We start from the raw sequence: 20,840 nt of genomic DNA, 5'->3' as shown, positions 1-20,840 counted from the left end.
ATCAGTGAGTCAGTTCTCCATGTCGGCCTGTGTAGGGTAGCAGATTGAAGGCTGCGCCCACGACGTTACAGTTTGTATGTCAGATCCACAATACCACCCCTCCATGGCACTGAACCAGGACTCCAGCACAGATGGTGCCCACCCCCGGCACCATCGGGACATGTGGGAAGGAGGCAGAGAGCATGGGGGGGTCAGAACATGCATTGAGACATTAAGGGAACAGCACAGTAAATAAAAACGGCATGTACAGCAGCACCAGCAGCCATAGTTACAGTGCATTATGTGTTATGTTGCAGGTAAGATAAATTATTCATATGTAAAAGGCCTTCAGTTGAGATTTAAAAACTGAGACCGAATCGGCATCTTGAACACTAGTCGCAAACCATTCCACAATATAGGCGCCCTGTAGTGGAGAGCTTCACTGCCAACTGTTACATTATTAATACGTGGAATGACCAGGAAGCCTGCGTTCTGTGATCTGAGTGGACAATATGGCTTGTAAACTTGAAATAACTCTGCTGAGACTTTGGTCAGCTGGCTGGCATGAGATTTTCAGTTTGAGACAAGTCTGCACATACATGCATATGCATTTACATGTATGCAACGGTTTTATTACATTGTAACTAGTCTGTACAGTTTGCAAACTACCCAATGCTTTTGATGTAGCTAATTTTAGGTTCATAATAAAATGATATAGCTTTGCCGTAAGATTTCTTGCGTGAGTGTGAGAGTCACGCCAGATGTGTGAGAGCTGGCAACCCTGCTGAGAATTTTTAAGTCAGTCCTGAACCTAACAGGAATCCAGTGCAGGGAAATAAGAGGGGTTATGTGTTCAAAAGTCCTGTTCCTGGTGAAATTTTGGGCTGCCGAATTTTGAATACACTGCAAGGAGTTCATTGTGCAGTTTGTGCTCCCAGATAATAGAGTATTACAGTAGTCTATATCCTACTGTATTAGTTTCTCGTGGTCTTGAATAGTAAGGGAATGTTGTAGTTTGGCAATGTTACATAGCTGCAGGAAGCACGCCTTCAACACTGCATCCACGTGAGAGGCTTGTATCTAAGGTGACACTCAAGTTACAGGCTAAGCTTTTGAGGGAAAAGTTCAGCCCCTGAGAGCAGAGTGTGGAGATTATAGCAGGCCTATCCACGAACTTGTCTCCAAACAACAAAACCTTGGTTTTCTCTGCATTTATTGACAAAAATGTTTTCATTGATCCAGGTCTTAACTTCATGAAAGCAATTAGCTAAAGTGACAAGAGATGAAGTGCATATTTGGGATTATGTTTTCTTATTATGTTACATAATGGCAGCATATAGAAAGAGAACCATATAGGACCGAGAACTGATCCCTGTGGTACTCCATATTTGACCTGTGATATTTTCAAATGTGACAATAGAGTGCAGTTATTGGACACTTGAACATATTGATATTGAATAGTCAAATAGGATTAAACCCAATTCAACACCATTCCACACAATCCGACATCAAATTCAAGTCTTTGTAATAGAGTACAACCCCGTTTACTAACAAGTTGGGACATTGTGTAAAATATAACTAAAAATAGGTAACAACAGGTAACTGGTAATAACAAAGCAAGGATAAATGCAGCCTACCTAGGTTAAGCTTAAAGTAGGCTACGTAACCTACGTTATCTGTTACGGCTGTATTTGATATTCATGGTCTAGATAACGCCATTAATTGACATAGCTAGCTATTATCAAACGTTACAAAACATTTATAAAACAACATACAGTCAGAAGTATTACACGAACAAAAACCAACAGCCCATACAAAGGATAAAAACAGCAGAATTTACAAGGAAGAACATCAAATAAACACATAGTTCTGGCTTTTTTATTTTTGGAAATTTCGAATATCGAATGGAACGCGTCATGAAAAAACACATGCTCGGTAAGAATCGGTTAGGGTCGGTAATGTGATGTGGCGTACGCATGCGCGAGAAAGTCACCGCGACGAGTGTGACGACATGCTCCAGTGAGGAGTAAAAACCGGAAGTGTAAGCAGTGAACTTTATAAGCAAACTACAAACAGAAGTTTTACACTTGAGTCTTGTCGCTAGTTTGCCTCAGTTTGTAAGCCTTTATATCTTGCATCCGGTTTTTCCTCAGTAGTCTCTCATCTCTGTCTGACTTCGTCTCCAGTCTTTGCTCTTTGGTTTCGATTTTAGGTCGCCTGTGTAATTCTATCTCTGATCACCTCGGATTCTTCTCTCACCTGGGTCCCAACGTTGGGAGCTTCTTTCAGGTACTAAGCGCCGACTTCGCTCCAAACTATTCCACTTTCTTCTCTAAAATAGCAACAATTGTTATTGTGACGCTGCTTCTAAACTGCCCATTTTGTTAAAGTTCACCTGTAAAAAAGACAACATTGCTTCCAAATCAGCCCCCTCATCTACGCCCTTTGCTACTGTATGCAGGTTACTGTTTAATGTATAACGTCACCTTCTACACAACTGAAAGTATTTAGGACATTTCATGCAAGTCAGTTAATTAAGGAAACCCCAAAATTCCAGGCTGACAAGTAAAGTCATTTAATTGGCTTTCTGAGTCCTCCTGTTATTTTTGGGACATTTCAGATATTTGTAACTGTGAGTCAGTTACTGCATGAACTTGATTTGCCGCCTCTATCTCATTTACCAAAACTTGTTGAATGACTTGAATGTGCCTTTGTGGCTAGTTGCGCAGGTCTATTTGGTGAATGCTACACTGCATTATACAGTCTCTGAGTTTGTCAGTGACATTTGTGTGAAGTACTTACTGAGCTTAAAGAATAGTCTGAAAGGAAAATATGGTTTGAATCAAATTACAGTTAATGGTGATATTTTACATGGAATATTCACAGTTTTAAAGTCTTTGTTTCCATTAGCGGTCACCCACATGCTGAGAACCACAATTGTGTTAATAAGTACATATTGTATTTTTGCAGAGAGGAAACATGTGTGAAATGGTGCTTGTGGACATTGGCCACAGTAACTGTCCACAAGATGGCTGCTTGCAAAAACACTTGAAGGATATGTCTGCCATGATAGATGATGGGGCATATAGTCATATATACATTATGATTGACAGAGATTCAGGAACAGAAAAAAACCATGTGCAAACTACTTCAACACTCTTGGAGAGCTTTGCAGGTCAGAAGGAAAAAATTCACATACTGGATGAAGGCTGTGTGGCATCCTCCTGGTACTGCTTTAAACAAGCCGTGGATGAATTGGATCTGAGTGCTGTGCTGGTTGTTACGTCCAGTCAGAGGAGGAACATGCTGCAGACATACCAAAGCTTACTCTTCACCGCAGTCTACAGCTTTGAGTACGCAGCTTTATTCGATGACTCAAAATGTCTCAACTCCAGCAGCCATCTCCGCAAAAATATCAGAGAGGAAGTGAAGACCTTCCTCCAGAGTTTACCTGCGGTCACTGGAGAGATTTCTATTCTTAGGTCGTCTTTCATTTCAGGTGAGTTTGGATGTTTTGTTCGGACTTTTTAACGGATCTGTCTAAAGCCCCAACACCGGGACTTTATGCATAGAAGGGTTACTGTTCCTCACTATTAAAATTAACCCATTTAAAGTAGACACAAATTGTGTGACCCAGAGATCTCATTGGAGCTAGTTAAGCGGCATTCAGTGGTTTATAATGCATTTATAGCTTCTTAGATAATAATGGCGAATCGGTAGTTACGAAAAATCGGAATTCAAAATAATTTTTTACTAATTTATACAGTTGGATACCTTATTGGAGTAAGTGAAGTTAATCGCCTTGTCATGACACCATGCTGCCTTGCTGTGTGCTGCTAGACCTGAATGTTCCTTCTACTCCATTGACTGTGAGGTGAAGTGTGTCACTAACAGGCTTCTCTGCTCTTGAACATCTTTAGACAGCTTTTCTCATGGTTTCACTACCAGAACTGGGGGCATCTCCTACGTCAGTACACTACGATCCCTTAACCTCTTCAGCAGCTCCAGGCGCAGGGACCCAAATGTAGTTGTTGAGGAGAACCTGCGTCGCCTCGGTCTTCAGGCTGGCTTTGATCCCAAAAATTTTCACCTTATAAAAGTAAGCTGTACGGAACCTGGAATGTACCCATATGTCCAAAGTTCATGCAAAGGTCATACATGCTGATTATCTGATTGTGGGCACTGGTCACAGACGGATCATGCCAGTGACGTATGGGTGATTGGAAAACCAGAGCCTCCGAGCTACGACGGCATGGTAACCAACCGGGAGGGATTGGTCATTGCTGCACCCGGAGCTGACTGCATGCCCTTGCTTTTCACGGACCCTGTGGCAAAGGTGATTGGTGTGGCTCATGCAGGTAAAGCCCTACACAGCCTCACAACTGATATAATCCCTGGAAGTGTTGATACCCCTAGAATAAATTTACATTGATAAATATACAGCTCTGGAAAAAATTTAGACCACGGCAGAATTTTTAGTTATTTATATAATTAATTTATAGCTAGTAAAATATACATTTTTTTTGCAAACTCCAACCTGACTTCTCTGTTTCTCATTGATGAAGGGCTTCTTCCTTGCTTTATGGGTCTTCAGTCGTGCTTCTAGGAGCCTGTTATGAACTGTCCTAGCAGTGCACTTCACAACACTTAATGCTTCCCATTCTTTTTGAAGGTCACTTGTTTCATCCTCCGATTCATGACGTACTGTTGGATAAGTTGACAGTCATCTCTGGCATTAGAAAGTTGCTTCTGCCCTCTGTCTGGCTGGTTTTTACTTATTTCCAATGACCCTTGCTTCACATTCTTCTTGTGAACTGTTGTCTTGGAAACTTTGAGCCTGGAAGCAGCCTGCTGTGCAGTGTAGCCTCTGCCAGCAGAACCGTGAGTAAACCGTGATTTTAAAAAAGCAGATTTTTTGAAAAATATGGAGTGGTCTCTTAATTTTTTTCCAGAACTGTTTATACGTCTGTGTTTATCTCCCTTTTTGGGTGAGCCTTTTGTCCCCAATGCCCAAAGCTCAAGATAGACTCATATTAATGTGTATAGTAAAACTTTCTTGCCAGTATATCTCAGTCTTTTATTTCACAAATGTCATTTAGGTTGGAAAGGTACTTTGAAGGGGGTTGCTGTGGAGATGGTGAATGCCATGGTATCGGAGTTCGGCAGTAACCCATCCGACGTCGTCGTGGTCATCGGGCCGTCTGTGGGCCCGTGTTGTTTTACTCTGGACCGAGATTCTGCCGAAAAGTATTATGCTATTCATCCAGACTGCGTCAAGGCTAGAGGCTCCCCACGGCCTTACGTCGACATCAGACTAGCCACAAGGTAAAGGTGAACACTTCTCCAGTCTGCATTCTGTCCAAACTGCTCTGTTTCTGTAATGGAGGACCAGTCTTACCTTGAACTGAAACCTGTGGGTTACTTATAAAAAATCCATGTGGTAAACTGATGCACGTGCCGTACTTTCTGGGAAAACTCTGTTCTGTGGTGGTCTGTTTGAAGTAGTTTTACAAACCATATAGAGAAACGCCACTATCTATCAAATGTTATGGGCTCAGTTAAATAATAATAAATGTTTTGCTATTTTCAGAATTCTCCTCCAGCAAGCTGGGATCCTTCCTCACTGTATCCAGGACAACACTGTGATGGAGAGGCCCCTCTTTACACTGTGCACGGCCTGCAGCCCTGATGCCTTCTTCTCCCATGTTCGTGATGGCATCAATTTTGGCACACAGATCGGTTTTTTGTGGATTAAGAATCAGTGCGTCAGTGGGTGAACAATTTAGTTATCAAATAGGATATCATCTGAGCAGGAAAACGGGTCTACATAAAACTTTTATACAACAGAATTGTATTTACGATGTGCAATATAATGCACAATGTTGTGAATATTTTATTTTATTAGGTGCTTTGTGCATCAGAATCATTTTATTTCTGGTTTTAGTTTGGGCTGCTGGCTGAGTGTTTCTCACATAGCCATGCAATTCCTAAGTTGCGGATTGATCAGCTACACTTTTGTTTTCTGTCTGGAGTTTTCATGATGTCCTCATTTTTGCACGGGTTTCCCCCCCATACTCCTAAAATACATGGTTAGGTGAACTGGTATCTTTAAAACCCATAATGTGAGAGAGTGTGCCCTGTGATTGGCTGGAATCCTATGCAAGGCATGCCCTGTGATTGACTGATGTCCTATCCAAAGTGTACCCCTGTGCTTTGTTTAACATGTGAAACAACCCTGTATTGGATAAAAGGATTTTTGATTGTATAATATTCTAAAATATATGAATATTTTGAGAAAATAGATTCATTTTCAAATATAATCAGTTTTAAGAATGCATTTTAAAACATAATACCGTTTCTGTAACTTACCTGGAATTAACCTGTTCTTTTCTGATCTTTAAAACAATGGAACATCAGATTTTGTGGTCAGCTGTGGTTAGATCCATTCATCTACCGCATCCTTCAATTATACTTCTGAAACTAGTGTGGCAAAAATTTGTAGATGGGGAAAACAAAGTTGGTAGATACAGTAGTCATCATAGAAAGAGGAATTTTATTAACGATGGAGGAAATTCCGAGTCAATGTCACAATGAACATAAGTGCGACATGCAACACTTAAAACTGGAATGCCCTGTGGGGCCTTACTGTGTCATCATTCTTTGATTTTTTTTAATGCCATTACTTTCATACGTGGAGTTTGTAAGAATCACAGTTAACACTGCCCTTCTCGTTATCACAAGAGATTTTGGCTAATAAATGCATCACTGCCACGGTAGTCAAGGCACATGAGAAAGATTTATATACGTTAAATGCACGTGTAAATCTGCTGTTTCTCTTTAGGACTTTCTACTTCAAAGTTTACGGTAATGCAGTGTAGCCCAAGCCTTTTAAAATAGTAATAATTCATTATGGTGGACCACAAGAAGCCAAGCACACGGAGGTCAGAATGTTGCCCCGTTTAGCAGCTGCCCCCCCAGCGGCCTTTCGGTCCCTCTGCGGGCGGCATGTCTCAGCGGGCTGCTGTCCATGGTGCTTACTGAGCTTACGGAGTTCAGGGTGGCATCCGGACTCAGGTCAGAGTCCCCGCAATACCATATTTTTGTTCAGCTCTACAATAATTATAAGAAAACTTGAGACTTTATCGCATTTTTTTGGTAACTTGTAGCTGGATTCGCCATTATAAGAGTCATCAAATGTATGTTACAGAGCCAATCTTTGTCCAGGCAGTTTTTGCATAAAATTATTCAAAATTAAATTGTCAGTATTCCTCCACATTTATATTCCTAAAATGGGTATTGAAAATAAAAACTGGTTTGCTGTAGAAAAAAATAATCCCAATCTCAAAAACATGCATTTCTCAGTACTACTGGGAAATGAAAACTTTGCAGATCATTGTAATCCTACAGAACTGTTATGGGTGCCCACATGTTTATGTGGAGACCTAAGCAATTAAACACTTGCCTAACAGTTACAGTAGAATGACCTGCTGTCTTTGTCCATCCGTATTCATTTTCATTATTTGAGTATCAAGAAATAGATTTTTTCCCATATTCTGTTCATCCACCCATCCATCCATCTTCTGTAACTGCTTGTCCTATTCGGGGTCATGGGGGTTCAGAGTCTATCCCAGACGCTATGGGCACAAGGCAGGGAACCACCCAGGATAGGGCACACTCACACACCGTTCACACACACATGCACACCTACAGGTGATTTCGATAACGCCAACTAACCTCAGCCTGTTTTTGGACTGTGGGGGGAAACCATGGTCATATTCAGTTCTTAATTAAAATTGAAAGAAATATCTAGATTCTGGATCCTTCTAAACCATTCAAAATCCACAAGCTTATGACCCTATAAACATCAATCCACAGAAAAACAAAATGTACAATACAAAAAAATATATTTACATTAACACCAGACAAAATAATCCATGTTTTCATTTCTTTATTGAAATTTGAGAAGTGTAAGTGAATTGTTATTGTTTCACTGGTTTGAGGAACATGCAAGAACATAAGCAAACATCCTACACATTGATGTGGACCCACAGTAGGCAGAATTATCTGTAGAGTGGGCTTACTGTGACAAACTTGGAGTGCTTCACTGTTAAAAAGGAAAATACTACAAATTTCAAATGAACAATGGTTTACAGTACAATTTAATGCAAGAAAATCAGTCTTGAATTGCTTGGAAGCAGCATTCATGATTTACAGCATTAAAAGACCAACCAACTTTGTCCGACATAACAGCTGAATATTCACCTATACAACCCAAATTGTTTCTCTCCCTTCCTGCTTCTTATTACAGTTCAGTGTTTACAATAAATACATAAGTCTAACTCATTTAAATTGAGCTAAATTGAGCAACTCCACAAATTCTCAAAGCAGCTGTTACTGCTTTAAAGGCAGGAACTGAGGTGGAGGAGAAGCATTTATCTGAACTTCACTAAAGCACTTAAGATGAATACTGAAAGATTTACTTCCATTCATTGGGCACATTTAGCACATGTCAAAATGAATGTACTGGTGTATGTGTTGGCTATATAGTGAAATTCCACTGGAAATGATCTTTTTTCAGTTCCAGTACCAAAAGCAGAGATAATGTGTCAGTGGTCAACAGAACCTCTTCATATTCTTCACCAAGAAAGTGCTTGCTCTTAAAATCGACTCACAGTCTGCAAAAAAAGGCCTATTTACACACAAAAGCTTGGTGACGTCTGTACAATCCCGGGGTCACCAATGAATGGACATAAACTTAAGTCCCTACAATACAGGCACGATGATCGTTTGAGGCGCTTTTGCGCGACATTCTCAGTGATCTTGTTAGTCCATGGGTTTTGGTTTAGAATTATATCCGTCAATAATCATTTCACCCTAGACGATTGTCTGAGATGTGTAAAGTGTTTCAAAACATACTGCTAACGTGTCAAGTTTCGAGTGTTAAAATGTGCAAATATTAAACGAACTGTCCAGTCTCTGCGGAGAATTCTTGCCTCGGCCTTTAGTTTCTCTCACTGGGTGATCTCGTGCTATGCAGAAGGTCCAGAACTCTGCGAAGCCGACTGCGCAGGTGGGGCAGACTGCTGGGCCGCTGCCCCTTGTGGCTGCGTGGATGGTGGCGGGGACCCGCTTTGGACTTGGGCCTGAAACTGTGCGAGCTGCTCTGGACTGGCCAGATTTTTCAGCAGGCTATTCTCCTGCTCCAGCTGCGAATTCCTTTCAATCAGTTCTTTTATCTGCTCTTTTAAGACCTCCACCTCCTCCCGAACAGCATACATCAAATGACTTTTTACTAGGTCCTACAAAGACAAAAAAATAAGAGCAGTTTATCAGGACAACCATTTTCTCATTAAATATTTTCAGATCCTGTATAAAAGTGCTGTTAATAATAGTAATTAATATAGCCAGAGGCAGTCATAGGCAGGCTAGGCTGTTAGGCCATCACAAAGACAAAAAAAAAGAGGTTTATTTTAGATATATTCATTGTACTGAGATTAAGCAATTAATTTGTTGTAAATTTTAAGGAACCAGATGGTCTGCAAGTAACACTCCAGTTCATTTTGATATTTACACTGCCATAAAGACAGGGTCACTGGATTTTTATCCATGAACAAACAAAATGGCTGGTCGGTGGAGCACTGAGCCAGTCCGCTGTCCAATTACTGTAACAGCCTTTCTAAGGCACTGGGGTCTCCTAGCAACAGTCAGGGCTGGGATACAGCAGGAGTCTTTCACCTGCACTCCTTGGATATTAATACGTAAATCGTAAAGTCCCCATGTCAAATCAAGTACTTAAGTTATGTCATCAGTGGTACTGATTGCGTTAAACGAACATCGGTTAGATCACTAAAACACTCCGAAGTCAAGGTGCAGACCTGCACACTTCCGGTAGTAAGTCCAACACAATAACTGCCTAATAAGCAACACCTCAACTAAAAAGCTGGTTAATTTAATAAACTACTGAAAAGAGTAGGCTCAGATATTTACAGTATCAATTAAACATTTCCCACTTACCATTGCTTGTTCAATTTTGTTGTCTATGGCCACCACGCTAGCACCAGAAGAGCTAGAGACAAAACGGAAAAATCCAATTAGTATACAAATGTATTAATCATAATAATAATATTAATAATAGTAGCATTATTAATAAGAGTGAATACTTTAATGGTTTGTCGATGGGTCTTGTCAAATGAATCAGTATCGTGATATTGTGCAGCTTTTAATTCCCTGCCTCTCAAAGCCCGTAAAACAGACACAAATGACCTATTTTCATTACATCAGCCTGTACAGTAACTCGCTGTAATACATCAATAATGCAGAAAATATTAATATGCATTACGTCGTATCCGCTCTTACATACAAACCTTTGCAGGCGAAGAGCATTTGTTTTCGTATGAACAAGATTAAACGTACAGAAGCGCCGTGCAGAGCTGCATACGGCCAACCATCGGCAGCGTAAGGATGTTAAACCAGACAAATAACGTCAGCGTCGTTTTCTTTCATGCCCAATATTTATTCGGGATGTTTTTAAAAAGGTGATTTGAAACGGTATTTACCTATTATCAAAAAACAGCGATGGATTTTCCGCACTCAGCAATGATGAAAAAAATGATTTCGAGATTCTGAGCTGACAAACACCAAAATCCATCGTCATAATACGGCAGGGGGGAGTCATGCTACAGCGGCCATCCGCGCAAAACGGCATCACGGAGACGCATGTTCGCCAGCCGTCATGGTTGCGCTCTCCTTACGCTGAGCTTGATGTAGCTTTTGCAGGAGAAAACGTCGGATTGCCAGCATAAGCGGCCAGCCCGCAGAATCGCACAGAACAAAGAGCCTCCTTCCCAGGTCAGCTCGTCCCGGCGCCGCCGACAATCCGCAGGCGCCATTACATTTGCATAATATATGCAGGAAAAACAGCACAAGCCTGCATCCCATTGGCGCACAAAGCAGCATTACTGACTAATATATGTAGGATCGCCCCTTACAGTGCAGAATACTCAGGAACATAATAAAACACAACAAATACTGTATGACCAGCTTTCTCCCGTCTTTTCAATGATGTACTATTCGATGAACTAACAAACATTTTTTTTCGTACAGGTATCATAATAATCCACTGGCAAATGTAGTGCTTTCTGCTGGCTGGTTATAATAACCAGGAGATAAACAGCATACCGTTCCTAGCTCACGTGCCCCCCCCCCCCCCCCATGTTAATAATGTACAAATACACGCCCCCAATTTCCTACTGCGCTCTCCATTCATCACCCATCATCACCCACTGCTTTTCCCGGCAGCAGGCTAAGCAGGTCAAACTACATGTCTTTTTCCACGGCAACAGGTTCTAGCTAATTCTGAAGGATCCTTAGATGATCCAAGCCAGCTGAGGGATTTAATCTCTCCAGCATCTTCCTCTGGGCTTTTGCTCAGTAGGATGTGGCCAGAGCAGTTTCTTTGAGAGCCATTCAAGCAGCATCCTTACATATGCCTGAATAACCTCAGGTGATTCCTTTTGATTGGAAGGAACACTGACTATTGAGGACCTTATGAACTCCTCACCCTCTCACAGAAAGCGAGTATAGAAACGCTATGGAAAAAACATAATTCTGGCAGCTTGTACTTTTAATGTCTTTTTTTTTTCCCCCTGAGGTGAGGATAGGTTCAGACTCATGGTCTGTCTGTATCTCTCCCACTTTACTACAAAAGGACCTCAGTGCTAACAAAACTCAGTCTCTCATATTCCCTCTTACCCTCACTCGTGAAAAAAACCCAGAGCAATCCATTTCAGCAATCCAAAAAGCCTTGCATTTTGAGGTGTCAACTTTCATAAGGCTAAAAGCATGACATCATGTGCAAATATATACTAAGGCACCTTTTCAGCCACAGTTAAGCTTTGATACTGTACCTTGTCCATGAAAATCACAAGCAGGAGTGAAGGCAACACGCACCTGTCATAGGGGCTTCTAAATTGTTATATTTCTTCAATTTTCTGCAGAGAATGCAGACACAATTCTTATTGCATGTATACAGGAGACAACTGGCAAGTAGTGTCCCAGGACTCTATATTCCTGCAGTACAGTGCTGAATTGAAAAAGCTTTCTCCTCTAACGATATCCTGTTCTTGCATATTTTTCACAATGAACGGCTTCTTCTTCAAACCTTGATTGTTATTCAGGTATACAGTAGAGCCGTCGCAACAACTTGTTTAAACTCGTTTATTAAAAAGCGTCAATTAAAAATTGTCCTTCTCAATTACTTGGCAGTATGGCGGAAGGAAGACGGCACACGCAAGATGAGGGTCCAGAAAAAGAGCGAAAACATCATTTGGGTGGATGCAATTACCTAAGGTTGCTGTCGATATATAAAACTCGCCGGCTCCCTAGTCAACGTAAGCACAGTGGTTAAAAGCCTTGGTGCCATTATCGACTAAATGCTCACATAAATAACATGATTAAAACAGCTTTATTCCACCTGAGGAATATTGCAAATCTTAGAACAATGTTCTCACTTCAGGATGCAGAAAAGTTAGTACACGCCTTTATGATTAGTAAACACCTCTGAATGATTAAACAAACTCCAGTTGGAGCAGAATGCTGCAGCAATAGTCCTAACAAGGACTAGGAAACAGGCCAGTACAGGACTGACATGCCCATAACTCCAATATTGTATTGCAGCAGAGCAAACAGGAAAGATCTTATTTCCAAAAAAATGATAGCATTTTATTTTAAACTGGTTTTTATTATTATTGTTATGATATGAATTTCTCTTATACCGCAATACCGGTTTAAATAGCCTACACAACATTCGGAAAGTGGCGCAGCTGGAAACTGTTTAACACTTGCATTATGCTGTGGAATGAATGTTTTGTCTAAATTGTGGGGTCATCAGTTCTCCATGCTTGTATGTAATGGGGATTTCTAATAGCATACTTTGTGGGACGATGCAGAGATTGGCTTAGAAATGAGATGAGGAATTATCAGGCAGTTGTAGTCCACCAGATCATGTACAAACTGTGGTTTTTCGTTATTTTTCTTATTTCTCTGAAGTAGGGCTGCCGTTAACAATTATTTTTGTATGGATTAATCATGACTATTTTAAGGATTGGTTGATTTAAACTAAACAATATGTCTCAAAAAAAAATCTAACTGACAGTTTATTTTTATTTTCACAATAACATACGGTATGTCACTACAGAGCTTTAGATAATGTATGTCGGCTTTTCGGTACGGACATTATTTTCGCCCACAATTCATATTAGTAGTATGTCTAAAATATTTATAAGACGTGTATTGTGATGGCCAAAAGTTTGTAAGCTGTATAAATTCGGTGTATAATTTTGCTTAATAAATTAGTTTAGCAGAGCACGCCACATGCGACTGGTAAATCATGGAAGCGAAAGTAGCTTAGTGAAGTCGGGGAGAAGGAAGGATGGCTCAACAGCCGCAACATATTTTAAAAGAGGAGATATTGTGGTTAAACTAGGTAAAAGATTTTGGCGAATGGCGGCACTTTTTGCTGTCCGATACTTTGTTTCAGTAAATATAGTTTTCATTTTTACTTAATGTCACAAATTTTCTTATTTAGTGTCTGTTTTCATTTCAGCTTTTGTTCACGATAACAGCACTGGTTCCCAGGGTTGTCAACACTGATGCATCTGGAGTGACGCTCACGCAAGAAATCTTACGGCAAACCAATCTTATTCCATTGTAAACCTAAAATTAGCCACATCAAAAGCTTTGGGGTAGTTTGCAAACCATACAGACTTTTAAGGTAATAAAACATTTATATGAGTCCACAGACTTGCAAATTTAAAATCTCTCGACAGCCAGCTGACCAAAGTTGACTACCCTGGGTCCCAACAAACCCACAAACTAACTGCCACCGTCAGTCATCGTAGAATAAGACCAGATTATAGCCAAAACACTTATTCAATGGAAATTCTAAGGCAGACAAGTTTATGGCTTTAATAATGAGTGTATTTAGAAAATACAATGACAAACTCTCTGTACTAATTTAATAAACACAAACAGACAACACTTACGGTGGTTTTGCCTACTCTTGCAGTCCATCATTCAGAATAGCGCCTGTGTGTTTTCTCTTCAGGTGCTCTTGCATAGCGCTAGACTCTCATCGAAATCTGCACGCTGTGCAAACCACCTTCTTGTTTGGTGACAATTTGAACTACTCACATAATTACGTAGTGATATTAAAGGATTCATGTGTTACAATGAAGCGTTTTAGAAATCATAAAGGTAATTTCTTTAAAGTAATTTTTTTAAAGCTATGCATCGATTTAAAATATTGATGTTGATGCATTTTCAGTATTAATGAAGGATCTATGTTTACTGTGCACGTCAAGTAGAGCTAGGCAGTATAACCAAAAATTTATATTTTACACATTTTATCATTTGGTATTTTAAGTTATATCGGTTTCACGGTATACAACGGTATTTTTTTTTAAGTATGACTGGGCGTTTACCACATTTTACTGGATTTTACAGGAATTTTTGTTTTATGTTTTTGCATTGTTCCCACATTAACTATATTTTATTATTAGCAATTGCGCCTATCCGCTACCTTAATGATAACATATGGCTAACATGTTTGTTGGCTAATTGCTTATAGATAAATGGCTAATGTTAACTTGGCCAGTGCACACCTTAACATTTTTGATAAGTGTTTAATAGTTCAGTGTTGCTGTAATGCAACCTTTACTGACCTCGCGAAATTTCTCATAAAGACTGGGATGTCAGTCTTTAAGATGCTTCGCTAAGCTTGACATGCTACTTATCGCCACAACTTTGTTGCACTTTGCATAGAGGCATATCGACATCCTTAGCCTTTCCATAATCGTCTGCAAAATAGTTCCAAATGGCACTTTTGGGTTTTTGTTTTTTTTTTTAACCAAAGCAGCTTGCGAAGTGCCTTCAACTGCAGCATATGCCACGTTCGGCCAACTCAGTATGTGAGTGTTAACCAGCGCGAATGTCTTCAGCGGCTATTCAGAGGAGGGGAGGGGCTGCGTGAGTGTGTGCGTGTGAGTGCACGCGCGCCTGCGCTGTAGTGGTGCTGTGTGAAGTGTGACGAACGAGGCGAAATCCTCACTGTTCGTATCAATAATGGTGAAAATGAGTGTCTAATCAGAAACTAATTTTTAATATCGACTAGTATCTGAGAATCGATTTTTTTTTTTGACAACCCTAGTGTCTCATTATTTTCAACTCCAGCGTCAGCTATATCTCCCATTTCTGATCTTTCACGGTACATTTTTAGCGGTGCAGCAGTGAAAAAGGTCTCCCCTTAAAAAAGTAAAGCTCACACTCCAATTGGTTAACGACTGTGTGTGTGCAGTTCTCCCTCCAGGTTTTAATCAAATAATTTTTAAGCTCTAGAGTGAGTAAACTTTTTATTAGCTGCAGAAGGGATTCAAATGAAGAGAACATTGGTCCTCAAGTAAGATGTTGCTTAATACAGTTTCTAACATCCTACAAATACAAACCTCAACACAGTTATATGTCTGTGGGTGTAACTGTAATATGGAGTTGTTGTTATACTAAAGAACTCCCATACATGAATACAACAACGAAGAAGAACTCCACATTCTTAAGGCCACATAAAAGGAGAATTTACAGACATGTAGATATTTTCTAACATATTTAGACGAGGTGTGTTAAAGGATTTAACCTACATGTTAACTTTATGTAAGGACAAAATCATTATCGCTCCATGACACATGCTAACAGCAATTTGCAGAGTAAAAGCCTTACTGTGCAGCAACAAAAAAAAAAGTTATCATCGCCACATGAATCCGACTGGATCCCCAGTCATTCCACAACAAAGACATTTGAAGTTCCTATTAGTTAATAATTAGTTTTATTAAAAGCTCTTGTTGTGGAAGTTCAAGATATATGTGGAACGCCTGGGTGGCCGAGCAGGAACACTACAGAAAGCCACTAGCCAAGTACATAGGCGAAGCTAAAACGTGACCTGTCATTTGTGAAAATGCCACACTCATTAAGACTGAATGGGCGCTGTTGCCCAGGGGATGACGACATTCTGTAAACTCGCACTGCATTCTAGACTCTCAAACTCAATACAGAGCTCAGTTTGCGGTCAGTCACTGGAAGGTGGCATGGCAACCGGGGCCACCCAGTTCTAAACAGAATACACTGCAGCCAAAAAAGGCAGCACCCTATTAAACTTATCCATTCGGCCATTAAACCGGAAAGATAACCCTTCCATAACCATTCAATTCAAATGTACCAAACTCAGATTTAAAAGACCATTAACAAATACTACCACTTGCAGCATTTAGAATATTTTGGAATATAGTCTAAAATTGCTTATACAGTACAGTTACATGGAGCCTGAAGTCCATCCCAGGAAACAGGGAACAAAGCTGGGGTTAGGTTGCACAGGATGTCGGTCCATCACATAGTACCTACTGATACACCCAGTCACACACTATGGAGAATTTTACGCCCCCAGTTCACTTAACTACAGTCTTATTGGACTGCGGGTAAAAGCTGAAGCACTCAGAAGAAACTAAGAAGAGTCTTTGCATTTTGAATTACTAAGCTTGGTGACTCCTACAGTAATCATTCTATATACACTCCAGTACATACCCAAAAGGGCCCAACACAAAGCAAGTTAGAGATGTGCTTCTTACCTTTCGTCCTCCACCTCTACAGGTGGGTTCGTCAGCAGGCCAGCTGAAGCAGTTAAGGCACTGCAGTCACCGCTACCATCAGGACCAGAGGATGTGGGGATTTCGGAAGCACACTCTCCAGCTGCCACCTTGGGGAGGGAAAGCAGGGTCTTGTGCTGAAAAAGCAGCCGCTGAGCATCTTCCAGTTGTGTGGCTGTAATGGACGACCAGCTGGGGTACTGGGCGCCGACAAGCTGGGCCCCTTGCCCTGGTATGACGCCAAGGCCGCTGCAGCTCTGCACTGGAGGACCACTCTGGGCATCAGCCAGGAAGCTGGGAGGTATGCTGGGTGCAGGGACTCCGGAGGAACCTGCAGAGGGAGTCTGGGTCCCTAAATTCTGAGCTCCGGTGCCTTGCTGGCGCTCCATAACCTGCTGACCCGGGAGCTGCTGAGCCTTCGCTAGCGGCTGAGCCAGGCCTAATAAGCCGCCGGGCAGCATGTGTGGCAGCGTCCCAGCTTGGGAAGAGGAAGGCTGCTGAAGGAAGGCTGAAGGAAGGGCTTGAGACCCAGCAGAGTGGACGCTGCCTGTGGACTGCTGTCCAGCTATACCCAGGCCAGTCCCAGAAGACACCATGGCATGGGCGGTGCCAGACATGTGGGGCATGTGATTTGGTCCAGTTGTCACAGCCTGCCCACCTGGCGAGATGACCTGTGGCACAGCGTGAGCAGGTACCAACTGGGTAGGAGCTTGAGTGAAGCCTAACTGGTGCTGTGGAGCCGAGGCTGGCAAGCCCTGTGCCGGGCCTGCCTGGGGGACCTGGGTGTAGGTCAGGGGTTGCTGGACAACAGCTGGGTGTATAGAAGCCTGCTGCTGGGACCCTGCTAAACCAGCAAGTCCAGCAGAGGGCGCTACATTAGGCTTCAGGAGCGGGTTCACGTCGTGAACGTTGGCAGAAGCCTTCAACTGGGATGTGCTCAGAGAAAGGCCAGCAAGTGAGGCCTGAGGAGCTGGAACAGTGGAGTATTCCTGCAGCTGGGGGGCAATCTGTGTGGCAGGGGGGCCGCCCATCTCCCCACTGCTCACACTCTCTGTATAATGACTTAAGGTGCTGACCGTGCTGCCGACAGAACTCCCACTTGTGCAGTCCCGCTCTGAGCACGTAGCACTCTCTGCTGCCCTTTGTCCGCCGTCTGAGGAACACGCCGCCGCTGCAGCAGAGGTCTCCTTGTCGTAATACTGTGTACACGTCCACCTGCCTTTCTTGAACTGCTCAGAACTGCAATCTAGTTTCACCACCCTGAAACGGGAGCCGGTAGCAGCAGGGGCTGGAGCCTGGGACGGCGGGATGGACGACCCTTGTGTTACCCCTGCGGTCCCTCCTTGCCCAGCAGAGGCGGATCCCATCGAAACTGGGATACCAGTACCAGAGCACACAGTCCCACATTGCTGATGAACCAGACTTACATTTTGGATATGGCCTCCTGTAATGCCATTGCAACTGTTCAAGTTAGCTGGTGCGAGACCAATATTGTGACTGACACTCGAACCCCCAACATTAAGCACACCGACAGGTATGTTTACATTACTAACATTGTTTGTCAAGGGATTAGTCATACCATTTGCTATACCTGCAGCTGCAGAAGGCATTCCGGTTTCAGCTCCTGAAGAGCCTACAGCGCTGGTACTACCAACCAACATATTCTCTGTAACAGCTCCCACATTCTGGGTAACACCTGGTAAAATTCCAGTGGAGGATGAAACAGTGGAAACAGCACCCCCTTCTGGTGTCCCAGAGAGTGCCACTTTAGACTGGGTAGCATGTACTTGGTGATGATGTACAGTTCCATTCACCATGGTGCCATGCTGAAGTGCCTGGGGTAAGGGATGACGGTGTGGTGGCTGATTGGGTGACACAGCACCTGGAGTGTCCACCTCATGAAAGTTGTTAAGAGTCTCTTCAGAGGAGCTCCTCTCTGCACCACCCATATCAGTGGCACGGGACAGGGAAACATCCAGAATCTCAGATGAAGACAGGTCCTCAGTGTGTGACTCATCCAAATCATCATAGCTCTCTGTATCTTCTGCAACGCTATTGTTGGTGCTCAGGGAGACCTGAGCTGGAGTAACGCTGGTGATCTGGAAGCCACTTTTCTTCTTTATTTGAACCCCAATCAATGAGAGCGGTTGCACCTGGGGCTGAGACAGGTTAAGGCTCTGGGGAGGGTGCTGGGGCCCAGGGGACGATAACCCACCCGGGGGTGGCGGCTGTACCAATAAGGAAGACTGGTATTCATCAGTCGAAACTGCATTATTGCTAACATTTGTTGGTATGACCGCTGTCAGCGCAGAAGCACTGCCAGTACTGGTGCTACTACCCCTTCTAGGAAATGTTACCGGGTGCGCCATCTTCCTAATGCTCGCCGAATCTCCCGCAGACTCCGGGCGATGCATTTTGTAAAATTCCAGGGGTGGCTTCTAACAGAAATGTAAATAAAAGTAACTAATTTTAACAAAACCGGCGCTGCTTGCTTATTTCAGTTTGGGGAAATACCAACAAATTTAGACGGTGATCAACCGTTCTCATGTAAAATAACGCAACTGTTTAACTTTATTGACGGTTTAAATGCTCCCCCCCCCCGAAAATGCTCAACAGCCGGTAAGTGAGGCTGCAGTGCTAGCTAACGTTAGCCAGCAACCCAGACGCACTCGTCCTTTTGTGTATTTAACTACACACAGTTCAACATACCTTTGCTTTTATGTTACTGGCTCTGCACCTATTTAAGCTGATATACTTGCGACAAATATACAGCTCGTATATAATGCACGTCCACCAATAATCTCCATCACTGCAAAGCAAGTCGCATTATTTTAAAATTACTAGTTAAGTAGTCAAATCAGAAAAGCCGTGGGCAAAGAACGGTCCTTTTCAGCAGAGCCTCCACCGTCTGATTAACACTGTAATTCTTTGCTCCACTCCAGCATGCTTTTTTTCGTTTCTTTTTTTTTTTTTTTAATCCAACATTAGCCGTTTCACCCTCTTTCTGAAGCCACCTTCTTCCACTGGGCTGACTATTTCTATGACTATGAGACGGGGAGGGGAGAGGAGGGATGGGAAGGGGAGGGGGAAGATTGGTGAACATGGCCGCCGCGCAGGCGTCCTGGCGTCTCATAGCACCCAGACATAAAGCAGTCTGGGAGAGGAGGAGGGACTCGGTATGTGACCCGGAAAAACCCGAAAGCGAGTGGCCATGTGAGTCGAATAGAAACGAGTCCTGAACGGAAAATTCCGAGCCCTCTCCAAGCATGGGAAAGGGAGTGTCTGTCTTTTGTCTTATCTGTCGGCACTGTATTTCATAATTTCTGTATATAACATGTAAAGGTAGCAGAATATCAGCAGTTGTTCAGTGACATGTTTCATTGAAGTGATTGTTATAACTTAAACGGAAATACGGAGAACACGATGATGAAGTAATAATATGATTAACTTACGGTAAAGTTCGTAGATGGGCGTTGTCTTGCTTGTCTGAATGAATGAAATACATCCAATACAACTACCCACGAGTTAAAATTAATTGTGACGCCTGTGCTAATTTATTGCACCATGACAACTAAAAGAAACAAGTACGACTCTTTGAACGCAGGGGAAAAAACTATTTATTCAATTTGAATGCTCAACGGTAGGAAATAGCTCTTTACGGCAGTTTTTTCCACCATCAGAATCAGAATCAGAAAAACTTTATTGATCCCGGAGGAAATTGCTCATGTTACTACTAAACGGTCACACAGAGACACAGGACAAGAACATATAAGAAAAAAATATATATGAGCATGTATTTATCCAAACAAACAAATACCTTTTATGCCGTATATGTTGAATGAATGAGAAGGAGGACAGCGGAAGGGTGAGTATGTAGGGAGTAGATTTGGTGAAGGTGGAGGAGTTTAAATACTTGGGGTCAACACAACAGTTCAGAGCAAGGAGGAGTGTGGAAGAGAGGTGAAGAAGAGAGTGCAGGCAGGGTGGAGAAGAGTGGCAGGAGTGATTTATGACAGCAAGAGTGAAAGGGAAGGTTTACAAGATGGTAGTGAGACCAACTATGTTACATGGGCTAGAGACGATGGCACTGATGAAAAGGCAGGAGGCAGAGCTGGAGGTAGCTGAGTTAAAGATGTTAAGATTTGAGTTGGGAGTGATAAGGATGGACAGGAT

General features: G+C 42.3%; 2 protein-coding genes across 5 annotated transcripts; one reads left to right on the top strand and one right to left on the bottom strand.

Annotated features, from left to right (window-relative positions):
• Nucleotides 1–1,971: 1,971 nt before the first annotated feature.
• Nucleotides 1,972–6,624, top strand: lacc1 (laccase (multicopper oxidoreductase) domain containing 1). Its single transcript, XM_023829007.2, has 6 exons — nt 1,972–2,268; nt 2,950–3,478; nt 3,900–4,078; nt 4,172–4,337; nt 5,079–5,304; nt 5,570–6,624. Exons 2-6 carry the CDS (start codon nt 2,959–2,961, stop codon nt 5,754–5,756), a joined length of 1,278 nt encoding a protein of 425 aa, XP_023684775.2. The 5' UTR covers nt 1,972–2,268; nt 2,950–2,958; the 3' UTR covers nt 5,757–6,624.
• Nucleotides 6,625–7,910: 1,286 nt separating this feature from the next.
• On the bottom strand, nt 7,911–19,774 carry LOC111852766 (TSC22 domain family protein 1-like). Of its 4 annotated transcripts, none has more exons than XM_023829002.2 (3): nt 16,650–19,774; nt 9,994–10,045; nt 7,911–9,278 (listed from the first exon to the last, which is right to left on the bottom strand). In XM_023829002.2, the coding sequence occupies exons 1-3, from the start codon at nt 19,079–19,081 to the stop codon at nt 9,009–9,011; spliced, it is 2,754 nt and encodes a 917-aa protein (XP_023684770.1). In that variant the 5' UTR covers nt 19,082–19,774; the 3' UTR covers nt 7,911–9,008. The 4 variants fall into 4 exon arrangements, with proteins under 4 accessions (XP_023684770.1, XP_023684772.1, XP_023684773.1 ...); XM_023829004.2 differs by lacking the exon at nt 16,650–19,774 and adding an exon at nt 10,536–11,159; XM_023829005.2 differs by lacking the exon at nt 16,650–19,774 and adding an exon at nt 10,344–10,507.
• Nucleotides 19,775–20,840: the final 1,066 nt, after the last annotated feature.

Source organism: Paramormyrops kingsleyae, chromosome 16, assembly GCF_048594095.1.
Source record: "Paramormyrops kingsleyae isolate MSU_618 chromosome 16, PKINGS_0.4, whole genome shotgun sequence".
Lineage (NCBI taxonomy): Eukaryota > Metazoa > Chordata > Actinopteri > Osteoglossiformes > Mormyridae > Paramormyrops > Paramormyrops kingsleyae.
The sequence above is the reverse complement of the archived record's forward strand: the minus strand, read 5'-3'. Positions and strand labels throughout refer to the sequence as shown.